At 41.4% G+C, this 14556-nt stretch overlaps 1 protein-coding gene across 1 annotated transcript in view; it reads left to right on the forward strand.

Annotated features, from left to right (window-relative positions):
- The first annotated feature begins 829 nt into the window (after positions 1 to 829).
- The window catches only part of AGBL2 (ATP/GTP binding protein like 2), a 262082-nt gene continuing 248355 nt past the window's right edge, over positions 830 to 14556 (forward strand). The window contains exons 1-2 of the mRNA XM_030199493.1: positions 830 to 869; positions 1137 to 1196. Coding sequence (XP_030055353.1) covers positions 830 to 869; positions 1137 to 1196 — 100 coding nt within the window. The remainder of the gene's footprint in view (positions 870 to 1136; positions 1197 to 14556) is intronic.

Below are 14556 nucleotides of genomic sequence, written 5' to 3' on the forward strand. Positions count from 1 at the left end.
ATGTGGTTCTAACATAGCTTGGTTTGAAAGGAGTTTAGACAAGTTCCAAGAGAAAATGTCCATAAACAAGTATTGGCCAAGCAGACTCAGGAAATCCAGCGCTCATCCCTAGGAATGAACTGCAAGGAATGGATCTACTCTGTGGGAGTTTCCAAGTGTGTTCCAGTGACCCAGATTGGCCATCACTGGAGACAGGATTGATGGCCCTGACTCAGTAGGGCATATCTTTAGTGCTTCCCAAATCATGTCCTTCAATATTTCTATCTTTTTGGATATCCACTATGAGTATTTCTGATATATTTGCATATTTTTGCTCTCAAAATCAGGTTAATTTGCAACTTTGGTTTACCCAGGAACCAGAATTGGTGGAGGACTGGATATGGGAATCACTGGTGTAAACAATCTAAAACTTGAATACCACATTTTTTACAACTGTGGGCTCCTTTTGCTAAGGTGCAGTATTGGATTTAGTGCACACTAACGATTAGCATGCGCTAAATGCTAAGAAGCCCATTTTATTCCTATGGACAGCTTAGCATTTAGTGCGTGCTAATCGTTACACATGCTAAATCCATTAGCGCAGCTAAGTAAATGCAGCCCTGTATGAGCTGTACAAGAGAAAAAAAAGAAGCAGCTTTGGTTTATAGCAAGCAGAGTAAGTATAATATTCAGATTTTTTTATTGGGAGAGAGCTTGGAAACATTTTCTCTTGCATTCTGCTAAGTCATGAAAACAGAAATTATTTTTATTTTAGCTTATTAAATATATCGTTAAGCTGCTTTCGGACAGAATATTTGATGCCTTTCAACTGGATCGTTTTATGTGTGATATGTGTCCAACACTGGAGACAAATGTGAGTACAGAGCTTCCCATACATCAAAAATGTTTACCTTGGTTTGATAAAATTACAAGAGTTGTGATAATGTAGGACATTTTCACTTCATTCATCCATTTATTCACTGATTACATTTATTGCTTGCCTAATTGCAAACAGACACTTTGAGTAAACTGTAAGAAATGATAGAATATTCATGAAAATGTTAGGTGAGAAAGAGATATTACATTGTTTGAAGTAGTAGCTGGTGACTAGCCGATTCTTTCTGTATGATTGAACTGTCTTTTCCTTTCACAGTTGTTTGTTGATCCCTATGAGAGATTCATACGTCATCATCTGCAATACTATGGCTATTTCAAAGGTAAGATCAGGCACTTCTAAATAAGGCATTCAGTTATGACATTTACACCTCTTGACAAGGCACATACGAGTATCAGCTAAATACTTGTTTGGACCTGGAGTTTGGAGGAGTGAGGGAGGGAGGGAGAGAGTGGGGACACTGGTAATTGTGTTTACCTCTTTCGTATTAAAAACTATCTTATAAATGTGAAACTTAGAATTTTATACCTTCATTCCTTAATTGACTCCCTTTGGATGTCCAGTTTTGTAAAATTTTCACATATATGTTCAAAGCCCTGAGTGATGCTTCTGTATTTTTGATTGTGCAAAGTACACATTTTCATGCAGTCTTAGAGGTATTTTACAAAATGTTGCTCGTTCAGTGAGACTGTTGCAAAATAATCTGCAAATTATGAACATCCAGACTTGAATGTTCCTTTTTCTACCTAGATGATCCGTGCAAAATTGGGCTTTGTGCCATCTCTGTGGGGTCTATGTAGAAACATTTCTCACATAGATACAAAATAGTGAAAATTCTTTGATCCTGTGTTTGCTACTTGCATCATAAGCATGATTCAAACACAACCACATTAAAAAATATTTAAAAACCACAATGTAACATCTGAACTGTAATTATAAAGAGGCAGGGAAACATTGTTTTTACTGATTCTTTCAGCAGCAGCTGTCAAAACGATATAATAACAAGGAGAGAACAATGGTATTTTAAGAATAATAGTGGCTAACCATGGGGATAATTTACAAATGGTTAGCATGCCTTATTATCTGCCACAGGGCCCATTGCATAAAGGGCCGGTTTCTATATATGGTACCCAGATTTGCACACCCAAATTAGTGCACACATCTTAATTGCTTAAGGAGCTCAATGATTAATAATTGGGTGCTAACAACCAATTACTGATGTTAATTGGCACTCATATTTGTACGCACATCTGGCTGTGTGCTATTCTATAAGGCTTTTCTGAGGAGTTCTGAGAGATGAGGACATCTCTCTAGGTAAGTGAACATTATTTTGCTCTGTGCTTTGATGATTTAAAGATTGGGATAAAAGAGAAATTGTAGGTTTATTGATAAAAGCAGTTTGATTTTTAAAAAAGCTAACTTTATTTATTAACTAGTTTAAATAGTATAAACCCTTTTTCTCCATAGTTTTCAACTTGAATTTCTGTCAGAGGTTGAAACTTAATTGTTACAGTCTACAGCATTAATAGATAGCCTCTAGAAGGCATAGCAGGGCATAGGTCAGATTTCATCTAAAAAAAAATCATTTATTAACTAATTTAAATAGTGTAAAACCCTTTCCCCCATAGGTTTAAACTTCAGCCAGAGCTTGAAATGTAACTGTTACAGCGTAGATTATTAAAAAGGATAGTAGCAGAGCAGGGCTCAAACTTTCTGATGTAAAAAGAAAAAGTTATTTTTTGTTCTTTACACAAAAGGAAGTGGGAACTTGGGAAGGCTAGACAAACCTCAGGATCAATAAATTTAAATATTTATTGCTCTGGTGTATATATAAATAGAATCAACATAAAATCACTACATAAAATTCAGTGTATGTAAAACAATACACAATAAAATAATATCAGTGTTTAAAAATCGGTATTTCACAATAAATGTAAAGTCGGTGCTCTAGATTTCCTTTGTGTAATGTTATTTGTTTCATGGTACTTCGCTGTTTGGTTATCTGTTGATTTTTTGTTCTTTGCAGAAGCAAGAAGTAGGAAAGGTACGCTCTTCTAAAAACTGGAGGAGACGTCTATAAAGAAACAATTCTTTATTGCAAGCGAGGTGACAACGACTCAACACAGCTGTGTTTTGGCGCTAGCTCGCGCCTTCAGAAGTCTAAAACATAAGATTTATAAAAACATAAAAACAAATAATCAAAGTATGCCTAATACAATAGATAGAAAAACATATCTTTGTAATAACAATGTATAGGAATTAAAAACATATATATCAAAACATCAACAGAAATAATAATTTTTTATATATAAACAAACAAATCAATATTTATCCACAAATAAATGTATAAAATGATAACAGCATATGGACATATGATAATACAAATATATGCAACAGATATACATGAATAACTATAAAACCCATAATTAAAGAAGTATATATATATATATATATATATATATATATATATATATATATATATATATGTTCCATAAATTGACTAATACAACAATTCATAGGATAAAAATGATGTAAAATAAAAGTTGTGAATAAAATATTATTTGTATAACATACAATGGTGTTGTATACAAGCATAAAAAACACAAAATGGGTCACAAAAATGTAGTAACTATATTACACAATAATAACTACATATGAACACATAAGGGGACCTATCCAAATTAAAAGAAGAACAAAAAGGAAAAAGGGAGAACAAAACAATATATATATAGTGTTGTATAACCAAAATAATAAACCATATTTAAAACAAATTGTCAAATAGATATTATACACAAAAAAGGAAAAGAAAACAAAGGTTAAGAAATAATACTGTATGTTCCAATAAATCTACTAACCTTATGATGTATAGCTGTTTGTGTAACGTCGATAGTTTGTTACAAAAAAACTTTAATATAAGCTATAAACTTCCTGCAAATAAAACACAAGGCTGACTTATTATAAAGAGTAAATTTCCTAAATAGCAAGTGCACATGAAATAAAAAATGTATAAAATACAATCCAACAGGTCCTCTGTATCTAAAATGTATGTATATATATGTACCCACCACATATTTTTTTATACATGAAAGCGTTGTGTCTACTATAGAGTGAATGTCAAATTGAATCACTATGTATATAGTTTGTATTCAATACAGAGGTTAAGGTAAAGAGTGTAAATGTCTAAAGAAAATTATATCTATCATACGTAGTGGTGTGCTGGTAAATTTTTAACAACAGGCTCTCTCCCCGGTCCACCTCGGCGTCCACCTCTGCCCCCCCCCCCCCGTCCACCTCTGCGCCCCCCCATCCATCTCTGCGCCCCCCCCAAATTGCAGAGCTGGCTATAGCCGGGGGGGGGGGGGGGGGGGGGGGGGGGGGGGCAATGCATTACTCTCTCCAGGAAAAAACTATTAAATGATCCCAGGTTCCAATCTAATTCATGTTTAATGTGGGATAAAATGCCATAAATAAGTAAATAAATATAAACTTTTAATGTTGAGCACCTGATTCTCAAGGTGAACATATTCCAAACACTATAATGAAAATAAAATGAGTTTTTTTCTACCTTTGTTGTCTGGTGGCTGTTTTTCTGCTCATGCTGTCCCAGTATCCGATTCTGCTGCTATCTGTACTCTTAACTCCGTTTCCAGGGCTTCCTTTCCATTTATTTCTTTCCTCCTTTCTTCTTCATTTCTGGTCCTCAGCTTCTGCCTATTTTCTCCATCCATTTGCAGTTATTCTCCGCTCTTCCTTTTCCCTCTTCTCATGTCATTCCTCACTCTTCCCTCCCCTCCACCCATATCCGGCATTTCTTCTCTCTCCCTTCCCTCTCCTCCACCCATGTCCAGCAACCCTCCTCTCCCCTGCCCTCCATGCACCCATGTCCAGCAACCCTCCTCTCCCCTCCATGCACCCATGTCCAGCAACCCTCCTCTCCCCCCTGCCCTCCATCCACCCATGCCCAGCAACCCTCCTCTCCCCTGCCCTCCATCCACCCGTCCAGCATTTCTTCTCTCTCCCTTCCCTCTCCTCCACCCATGTCCAGCAACCCTCCTCTCCCCTGCCCTCCATCCACCCACCCATGTCCAGCAGCCCTGCTCTCCCCTGCCCTCCATCCACCCACCCATGTCCAGCAACCCTCTTCTCCCTTCCATGCAACCATGTCCAGCAACCCTCCTCTCCCCTCCATCCACCAATGTCCAGCAACCCTCCTCTTCCCTGCCCTCCATCCACCCATGTCCAGCAACCCTCCTCTCCCCTCCATCCACCAATGTCCAGCAACCCTCCTCTCCCCCGCCCTCCTCTCCATCCACCCACCCACCCATGTCCAGCAACCCTCCTCTCCCCTGCCCTCCATCCACCCACCCATGTCCAGCAATCCTCGTCTCCCCACTGCCCTCCTTGCCGCCATCTTCCAGCCCTCTCCGCTCCCCTGGTCGTCCATCTTCCGTCTGCCCTCTGCTCCACTATAGTTGCCCTGCTGGTTTCCTTTCTGCGCTGCCGCCGCCGTCCTGCATTAAAAAAATTAATTTTCCCCCGAGGCGCGCCAGCGTTGAAGCGAAGGCAGCAGGCTCAGCTCGGTTCCTGCCTTCGTTCTGTTTCTTCGCATCATGGCTCCGCCCTTGCCTGATGTATTTCCTGTTTGCGCAAGGGCAGAGCCATGATGCGAAGAAACAGAACAAAGGCAGGAACCGAGCTGAGCCTGCTGCCTTCGCTTCAACGCTGGCGCGCCTCGAGGGAAAATTAATTTTTTAAAGGCAGGACGGCGGCGGCAGCGCAGAAAGGAAACCAGCAGGGCTACTATGGGGAGCAGAGGGCAGACGGAAGATGGATTTGCGGGGCGGGGGAGCGGAGGCGAGCCGGCTCGCATGGGCCAACAACCGGCTCGCAAGATGCCAGAAAATTTAACAAACGGCTCTTGCGAGCCGGTGCGAGCCGGCTCCAGCACACCACTGATCATACGCTTAAAATGGAGGTGTAGATATGAAATGAAGGAACAGGCAAAAAAATGAGAACTATTATGAACTAAAACCAGAGAAGACGTCTATATTGGACCAGGTTCTAAAAAACTATTAAAAAAACTGGTCTAAATATATCATATATATGTAAAAAAAAGTGAAGTAAAACGTCCCCTAAAAAGATACTTGAAAAATCGTATAATAAATGAAAAAACTTACCACTGTCAGAACAGAGAAGTGCACCGTAGTGTAGCAATATCTTCAATGAAGGAAAGGGGTCTGACTAAAAAGTCCGTTATTTAAATAAGAAAAGGCGTGCCAAAAAAAGTTTTGAACATGCTCAGATCATAAGTTGTTAACACTCCAGGTGTAGGACATCACGTACAAAGGATGCTGGGAAAATGGAGGGAAACTGCAAAGAAACACATGTCATTTTTTTAAAATGCTAGAGCTTGACCCAGGACTCTTAGATCCAAAAATCGTATGTGTAGAAATTCAAAAATATAATATAAAATATTTAAAAAATTAATAATGAAAATAATAATAAAAATAGTAAAATAATAAAAATAAAAAGGAAAATAATGTTTTCACATAAAATGCCTATCTACTATAATAAAACTCACCCTCAACGTTCTGAGGACACTGACATCAGTGAAGCCAAGCCCTGACTTCCTTCAAAAAGGTTCGAAGGTTCGTGGTGGTGAAGCCACCAAAATCGCTCCGGGCCCTGCCCTCGAGGGCGGAGCAATGGCAGAACAACAAAGGGGTTGGCAGGGAGGGGGGGGGAATTGCTCCGGGCCCCGCCCTCGCGTCAAACGTCATGACGGGGGCGGAGCAATGGCAGAACAACGAAGGAGTTGGCCAGGGAGGGGGGGTGTTGGCGACGAAAACCTTGCTAGCGCTCGTTTCATTTGCTCTGAAACGGGCCTCTTTTACTAGTATAACATAAATTAAAATTAAAAATTAACAATAAAAAGCAACTTCAATTATAAGATGAACTAATTCATTGTTAAAAGAAATATAAATGACACCAAAAATGAAAAAAATTGTTTAAAAAATAATATTAATAAAATCAATTTAAATATATATAATAAATAATTAAATATAATGAAAAAATACCAATGGAAATAAAAAATGTTCAATAATAAATCACTACATAACTAAAAAGGAAAAAATGAGTAAAAAATATATATATATTAATTCCATTCTCTTATTTTCTTAGGTATATAAATAATTCAGGAATATTAAAAAATAATTATCTATGTACATGCACTTATGAATGATACATCAACATATCAATTATAAACTATATTAAATATGAAAATTAGGAGTCACGTGATGCACGGCTAGAGAGCGGGTGTCGTCGTGCTAAGCTCCCGCCTCCCTCACACCTGTTCTCGCACAAAAACTTTACCTTTGCCGCTGTGATAAGCGGAACGCCAATCAAGGGAGAGCAGACAGCGTGGAGAATTGCTGGAAGAAAACGCAAAGCCAAAAGTGCAGGGGATGGCTACTAAATCGGCGAAGAAAGACGCGACACGGAGTCGCTTTGCCGAAACAAAGATGGCGGAAGGAGAAGGCCCGAAGTCGGTGAGCTCCGTATGGGCAGCGGAGGTGGCAGCGGAGGTCTCGGCTATGTTGGGCGCTTTGGTGGACGCCAAGCTGCAGAAGATCACAGAGCAGCTGGGAGGCATTGATGCAAAGCTGGAGAATATACAATCGGAGTTCTCCCTTTGCAAGCAGAGGCTTTCAGATGTGGAAGATCGAGTTCAGCAGCATGAGACCACACAACAGGACTTGAAAAGCAAAGTGGAAAGACTGGAAAGTAAATTAGAGGATCTGGAGAACCGGGCTCGTAGAAGTAACATCAGAATGGTAGGCCTGCCTGCAAAGATTAAAGACCCAGAACTGAGAGACTTTTTAGAAAGCTGGCTCCCTAAAACTCTAAAGTTACAATCGCTGGCTGGGCCCTTAAGAGTGGAGCGCGCTCACCGACTGGGGCCTGGAAGCCCAAAAGACCCACGCCCCTGAGTGGTTATCTTCAAAGTCCTCAACTTTGCTCATAAACAAGAAATTCTCAGAGACTTTCGGAAAGCAGGGACTGTACAATATGAGAACGCTACGGTGCGTTGCTTCCAGGATTTTTCAGCTGGGGTGTTGATGCAGCGGCGAGCCTTTCGGGAGGTATGTCAACTGCTATTTGCCAAGAAAATACAGTTTGCTTTGTTATACCCGGCCCGTTTAAAGATCTGGCATGATGGGAAGCAGACTATGTTCTCCTCAGCGACTGAGGCTCTGAAATTCGTGAAGCGGGATTTGGCGGCCGAAGGATCAGCGTGAGTTGGCGTTTGATGGGCGGCTGAAGGAGCGCCGAGGATGGAGATTCCTAGAGACTGCATTGGAGCTGAACAACTAGGAAGTTTTTCTGACAGAGACTGATATACTCAAGACCTCGAGGAGCTGAAGGTTCTTAAAAAGACTGGAGAGTTATAGAAGCTATGTAGTTTGCAAAATGAGACTTGATTGCGGAGGATCATATCGGAACAGCCATCTGAAGAGGACTTGAAGGAACATTGAGAGAGTGATCCCTGAGAGCCACAATGGAGCATACATATCACCAGGTCGAGGAAAAGTTGGTTAAGTTCGTGATCCAGAGTGTGATGGCATGCTACAGACCGTGAAGTGGCAGATAAAGTTCAAATGTGTTTATCGTTAATGTTACAAATGTTAAATGTTTGGTTGGGGCATAAGACCTACACTTTAAGGGAAAGAGGCAGTGTTTTACAATTTATACTATTAAACCTGATGGGGAGACCCGGATGCTAGGAGAAAAAGGGGTCTATTACGCCAACTAAGGTTAAAAGATTCTACAGTGTAATTATAGGTTAACACAGGCAACAGGTTAATAGAGAGGTCAATGCTGCGGTATACTGGGGAGAGGGGTCCCTTGAGAAAATACCAGATTGGATAGAAGATAGAGGGAGGTGTCGGGGGGGGGGGGGGGGGAGAGCTCACGTGACCTAGGCCATAGTGGCACTGTGGAGAAGTTCAGGGGTAGGGAAGGGGGGAGGGGGGATAAGAGGGAGAGGGAGGTATCTGAAAGAGTGTTGTTTCCAGGGGCCAAGTCGAGGGGGATTGAAGAGGGGAACCCTATGGGCTGGGAGGGTTTCTCTCATGCTTTTCAAATGTATAACCTTTTTTATGTTGATATTAGAGTTCTGGTGTACTGGGGTCACTTAAAATTGTCTCTTGGAATATTGGAGGAGTTTCGTCCCCCATAAAGCGGACAAAAGTGCTCCAGGCGCTGAAAAGACAACAAGTGGATATAGCCCTATTGCAGGAGACACATCTGTTGTTGTTGTTTGTTGTTTGTTACATTTGTACCCCGCGCTTTCCCACTCATGGCAGGCTCAATGCGGCTTACATGGGGCAATGGAGGGTTAAGTGACTTGCCCAGAGTCACAAGGAGCTGCCTGTGACTGAAGTGGGAATCAAACTCAGTTCCTCAGGACCAAAGTCCACCACCCTAACCACTAGGCCACTCCTCCACTCCATCATTCAAAATTCAAGACAGGATGGGTAGGATCCCTGTTAGAGGCACCAGCAGTAGGGAGGAAGGCCGGAGTACTAATTCTCTTTAGGAAAAGTTTACAAATAAAGATCACTTCCACACTTAGGAGTTCGGAGGGCCGTTACATTGTGACACAGGTGGAAATTGATGCCCAGCAACTGGTGCTGTGTAATGTGTATGCCCCAAATGTGTTTGATAAAAATTTTTTTCAGGGGCTGATATCTAAAGTAAACAAGTTGAAAGGGGGGAATATTATCATGGGAGGAGATTTTAATCTGGTGGTTGATCCCCGGCTTGATAGATCAGGCTCTGGTGCTGGGAGTTCGGGGGGGGGGGGGGGGGGGGGGGGAGGGTGCTTGCGCCTTAACCTTGCTTTGTGAGGCATTAGACCTGGTGGATGTGTGGCGTATTTTACACCCATTGGATAGAGACTTTACTCACCTTTCCAGAGCAAATGCTTCCCAATCTCGTATAGATTACTTGTTTGTCTCGGGCTCTCTCTTTTCGCAGATGGTGCAGGCAGAGATCGGGCCTTATGAGGTCTCAGATCATGCCCTGATATGGCTAAGATGGAGGAGACCCATGAGGGGAGATGGAATGCGCCTTTGGAGATATCCCTTAGATTTAGTAGGAGATCAGAAATTCCAGATATTTCTAACCGAGAGGATGGCGGACTATGAATTCCATAACGATATTCACAGACAGCAACCGACCCTTTTTTGGGAAACAGAGAAGGCTGTATTGCGAGGGGATATTATTTCTTATTGCGCTAGAACTCGGAGGCTTCGAGACAAGGAGATTTTACGTCTTGAGTTGCAGGTTCGTAATTATAGGAAGCTTTATAGTAGGAATGCTACTGATGAGAGCAAGTCATTGCTTTTGGGGGCACAGAAAGAACTCAATGAACTGTTGCATCAGAGAGCAGTCAAGTCCCAGTTTTATTATAAATATAAACTATTCCAATATGGCAACAAGGCAGGGAAATTATTGGCGAATATGGTGCGGAGTAAAAAGGGAACCTCCAGAGTTCTGCAATTGAAGGCCTCAAATGGGCAGTTCCTGAGAACAGATCAGAGCATAGCAGACCGTTTTGGCCAGTATTATGAGACCCTTTATGCTAGGCCGGAAGATGAGGGGCTGAATGCTGAAATGTTTTTAGATTCGGTAGAGCTCCCTAAATTGTCCCCCCGGCAGTTGCAGAGGTTAAATAGCCCAATTGTGGAGGGAGATCTAATGTTGGCATTGCAGCAAAGTGCTTCTCACAAAACACCGGGTACGGATGGCTATCGTGTGGAGTTTTACAAACAGTTCTACGAAAATCTTAAGAAACCGCTTTTGGCCCTGTTCAATTCCATGGTAGAGGAGCGGACGGAGCCGGAAACAGTGAAGGTAGCTCAGACTGTAGTTATCCCGAAGGCGGGTAAAGATATGGCAGATCTGGGTTCGTATAGACCAATTTCCCTTCTTAATGTGGATGCCAAATTATATGCTAAGATATTGGCAAATCGGCTGGCCCGAGTACTCCCGGAGTTAGTAGAGGAAGCTCAAGTGGGGTTTGTGAAAGGGAGGACAGCGGTTCAGAACCTCTGTGCTATATTGGCATCTTTAGAGACGGTGCAACATAAGCGTCTGGCTTCTCTATTAATCAGTTTTGATGCAGAGAAAGCCTTTGACAGGGTGAGGTGGCCCTATCTGTTTGAGACTTTGAAGCAATATGGTATTCAAGGGTTCTTTCTAGATGCGATTCAGGTGTTATATCTGGAGCCTTTGGCATATGTCTGGGTAAATGGGGTCCGCTTCCGCTCATTTAACATCTATTGAGGCACCAGACAGGGGTGTCCGCTCTCTCCTCTATTGTTTGTGTTGTCCTTAGATCCACTGGTTAGAGCGATACAAACCCACCCGGAGATTAAAGGAGTACCGATAGGTGTCTCTCGATTTTTGTTGTCGGCCTTTGCGGATGACTTACAAGTACATTTGACACAGCCCTCCCAGTCACTCCCAGCTTTGTTAGAACTCTTTCAATAATTTGGTGATTATGCAGGGTTCAAGCTAAACTATATGAAATCTTTGGCACTGGCCTCCTCAGAGGAGCAGAAAGGAGAGTGGGGGCAGACTTTTCCACTTCGGTGGGCGCAAGGATCGTTTTGTTATTTGGGGGTTTGGCTGTCCATGAACTCGGCGGATATATATCGATTGAACGTTATATGAATAGACTGCTGAGCGCTACAGAGACACGGCTGAAGAGTTGGGTGACTTTGCCCCTCACACTCTATGGGCGCATTCAGTTATTTCGGATGGTGGAATTCCCTAGGTGGCTTTATTGTATAAGGCTATTGCCCGTTCTTATCTACCACCGAGATTTTAAAGTATTATATCGCTTGCTTAGACGGTATTGTTGGGGAAGAAAAAAGACCAAACTGCCACTACCTCTGTTGATGGGTCACTGGAAGGAGGGAGGATTGGGCTTACCAGACTTGAAACGGTATAATAGGGCATGTTTATTGAGGCATTTTAGTGACTGGTTTTATGATCGTGAAGATTATACACCCCGTAAAATAGAGGGACAGTTCTTTGCCCCTTGTCATTTTTATTTTCTATTACAGGCACCTAGGGCTAACGTTCCGGAACATCTGAGGAACAGCTTGCTGCTGACATCTTTGCGGTCTCTTTGGAAAGACCTGATGGGTATTTGGGGCCTGTCGAACAATACGTCAGATATGTTACCCATATGTGGAAACTTGTCCTTTCAGCCTGGGATGGATAATAGGACATTTCAGGTTTGGGGGCACTTGGGCATTAGTCGTTTGGAGCATCTGTCAAATAAGCAAGGGATGCTGTTAAATCTGGGAGCTTTGGGTATTGGTTATGATATGAACAACATTTTTGCCTATCATCAAATAACACACTATGAGGCATATTTTCAAAGCACTTAGCCTCCCAAAGTTCCATAGAAACCTATGGAACTTAGCCTCCCAAAGTGCTTTGAAAATATGCCTCTATGTGAGGTCCTTAGACTTGGAGGCTTTGAGAGAAAGGCATTGTCATCGGATGAGACAATTCCTAGAAGGAGAGGGAACGGATCGATTTTCAGTTTCGAAGTTGTTTAAGTTATTGGGGAAGCTGCCACTTAAGAAGGACAGAGAGTCAATTAGAATGCGTTGGGCTAGAGACTTAACTAGGCCGGGACTATCCTTGGATTTCAATATACTGCTTTCTCGGATTCCGGAGATGACCGGTAATGCGGGCCTCCGTGAATGCCAATACCGAATTCTTCATAGAGCATACCTCACAAAAACCCAGCTTTTTCGGATGGGAGGGGTGGAAGACCCGTTGTGTGAAAAATGTGGGAGATTGCCAGGCTCACTATTCCACTGTTTGTGGGAATGCTTTCAGGTACAGAATTTTTGGAAAGCTATATTGCAGTATTTGTCATTTTTACTGGGCTCTAAAATTGTATGCTCTCTGATGGGTGTACTGCTGGATAAACATGAGGTCTTTGTCTTACAGAGCACATCTGGGAGGCATCTGGTCCGTAAGGCCTGTCTGGTGGGTAAGAGGTTGCTACTTTGTCAATGGGTAGGCAGTACTCTCCCGGACTTCTGGCACTGGAGAAATAGATTTCATGAGCTGATGCTTTGTGAACGCCGGGGAGTAAGAGGCTCCTCTAGGAGGAGGAAGACTTTCTTGGACATTTGGGGCCCATACATTCAGTCACTACATACAAGAGGTAGAAGTCTGGTATTAAATTCCCTTTGATTTGGAAGAAGGAGGGCATAGGATATAGGTTGGTTTCTCGGGAAGATACCTTAGGGGGGGGGGTTGGAAGGGGGGGAAGGGATGAGGAGGTAGGTACAGTATAGAGGGAAGGGAGGCTTCTGGGGATGAGAAAGAGATAGTAGCACCACACAGATACGATGTGATTCTCCTGCTTAGCGGATGATACATTGTTGATTGGCAAAATTATAGCATAAGGCGGGGAAGAAATGACATTAACAGAGCAATGAAATACCAAGCTAAGACCACAGAGTGTTGTCAGCAGTTTACATTTATTTTTCAAAAATTTTTGTTGAAGAATGCCCAGGTTGCTACTTGATACATTCCAAAGTTAATATATGGATTTCCTGACAATAGTTAAGTACAGCACATTTGCATATATATGCCAAAGTTAATCAATATGTTAATGTGGAAGGAGGGGAGGGGAGATGGGGGGGGGGGGAAGTTGGGGGGAAGGGGGAACAAAAGAAAATGTTGATGATAGCAGTTTAGCTGTATTAGTTTGTGCAGCGCTGCGTACGCCTTGTAGCGCTATAGAAATGCTAAATAGTAGTAGTAGTAGTAGTAGTACGAGTTTGAAATGCTTGTTACCAAAGTTCTACTGATTGACATGGAATTGTTTCATGTATACATTTATCAATAAAAAATTATTAAACTCTAAATATCAAAATTAAAAAAAATAATAAATAAAAAATGGAAATACAAATAAAAATAAACAAACATAAAAAATAATAAAAATAAAAACATTAAAATAGTAAAAAAAATAAAAAAAAATAAAAAACAATAAAAAATATATATGTATATATGATCAACAAATATATATAAAAATGTATCTATAAAAAGCATATATAAAAAATTAATAATGGTAAATCAAAATTTTTTTTATAATATAAATAATAAAAATTAATATAATAGAAACACTGAATGTAAAAAACAATCCATAAAAATGCTTCTGATGTTCTTCACAAAAAATGTTGATATTCAATATCTACATTTAGACTCAAGGGTTCTATGGTCTGTAAGGTAAAAATTAGTTTCTGTTCCTCTTGTAATAACATTTTATCTGTGATATTTCTGCGCCAATTGTTTTTCAGTACTTTGATTATGGAAAACTTTAGATCTGATAGTGAATGATCCATTTTCTTCCAATGTGCAACCAGAGGGGCAGATTCAACTTCTCTTCTAAGGCAACTACGATGTTCAATAATTCATGTTTTGACCGGTCTCTTAGTTTTCCCAATGTAGGCTCTGGGACAAGGACATATCTCTCTATATAAAACACTCCTCCAACGTTCTAATGAAGCTGCCACAAGTCCCAACGTTCTAAATTCATGGTGGTGTAGATCGCTTTTTCTCCATGAGTGTTTGCCCCGCCC

This window comes from Microcaecilia unicolor, chromosome 4 (genome assembly GCF_901765095.1).
Source record: "Microcaecilia unicolor chromosome 4, aMicUni1.1, whole genome shotgun sequence".
In the NCBI taxonomy this organism is placed as follows: domain Eukaryota; kingdom Metazoa; phylum Chordata; class Amphibia; order Gymnophiona; family Siphonopidae; genus Microcaecilia; species Microcaecilia unicolor.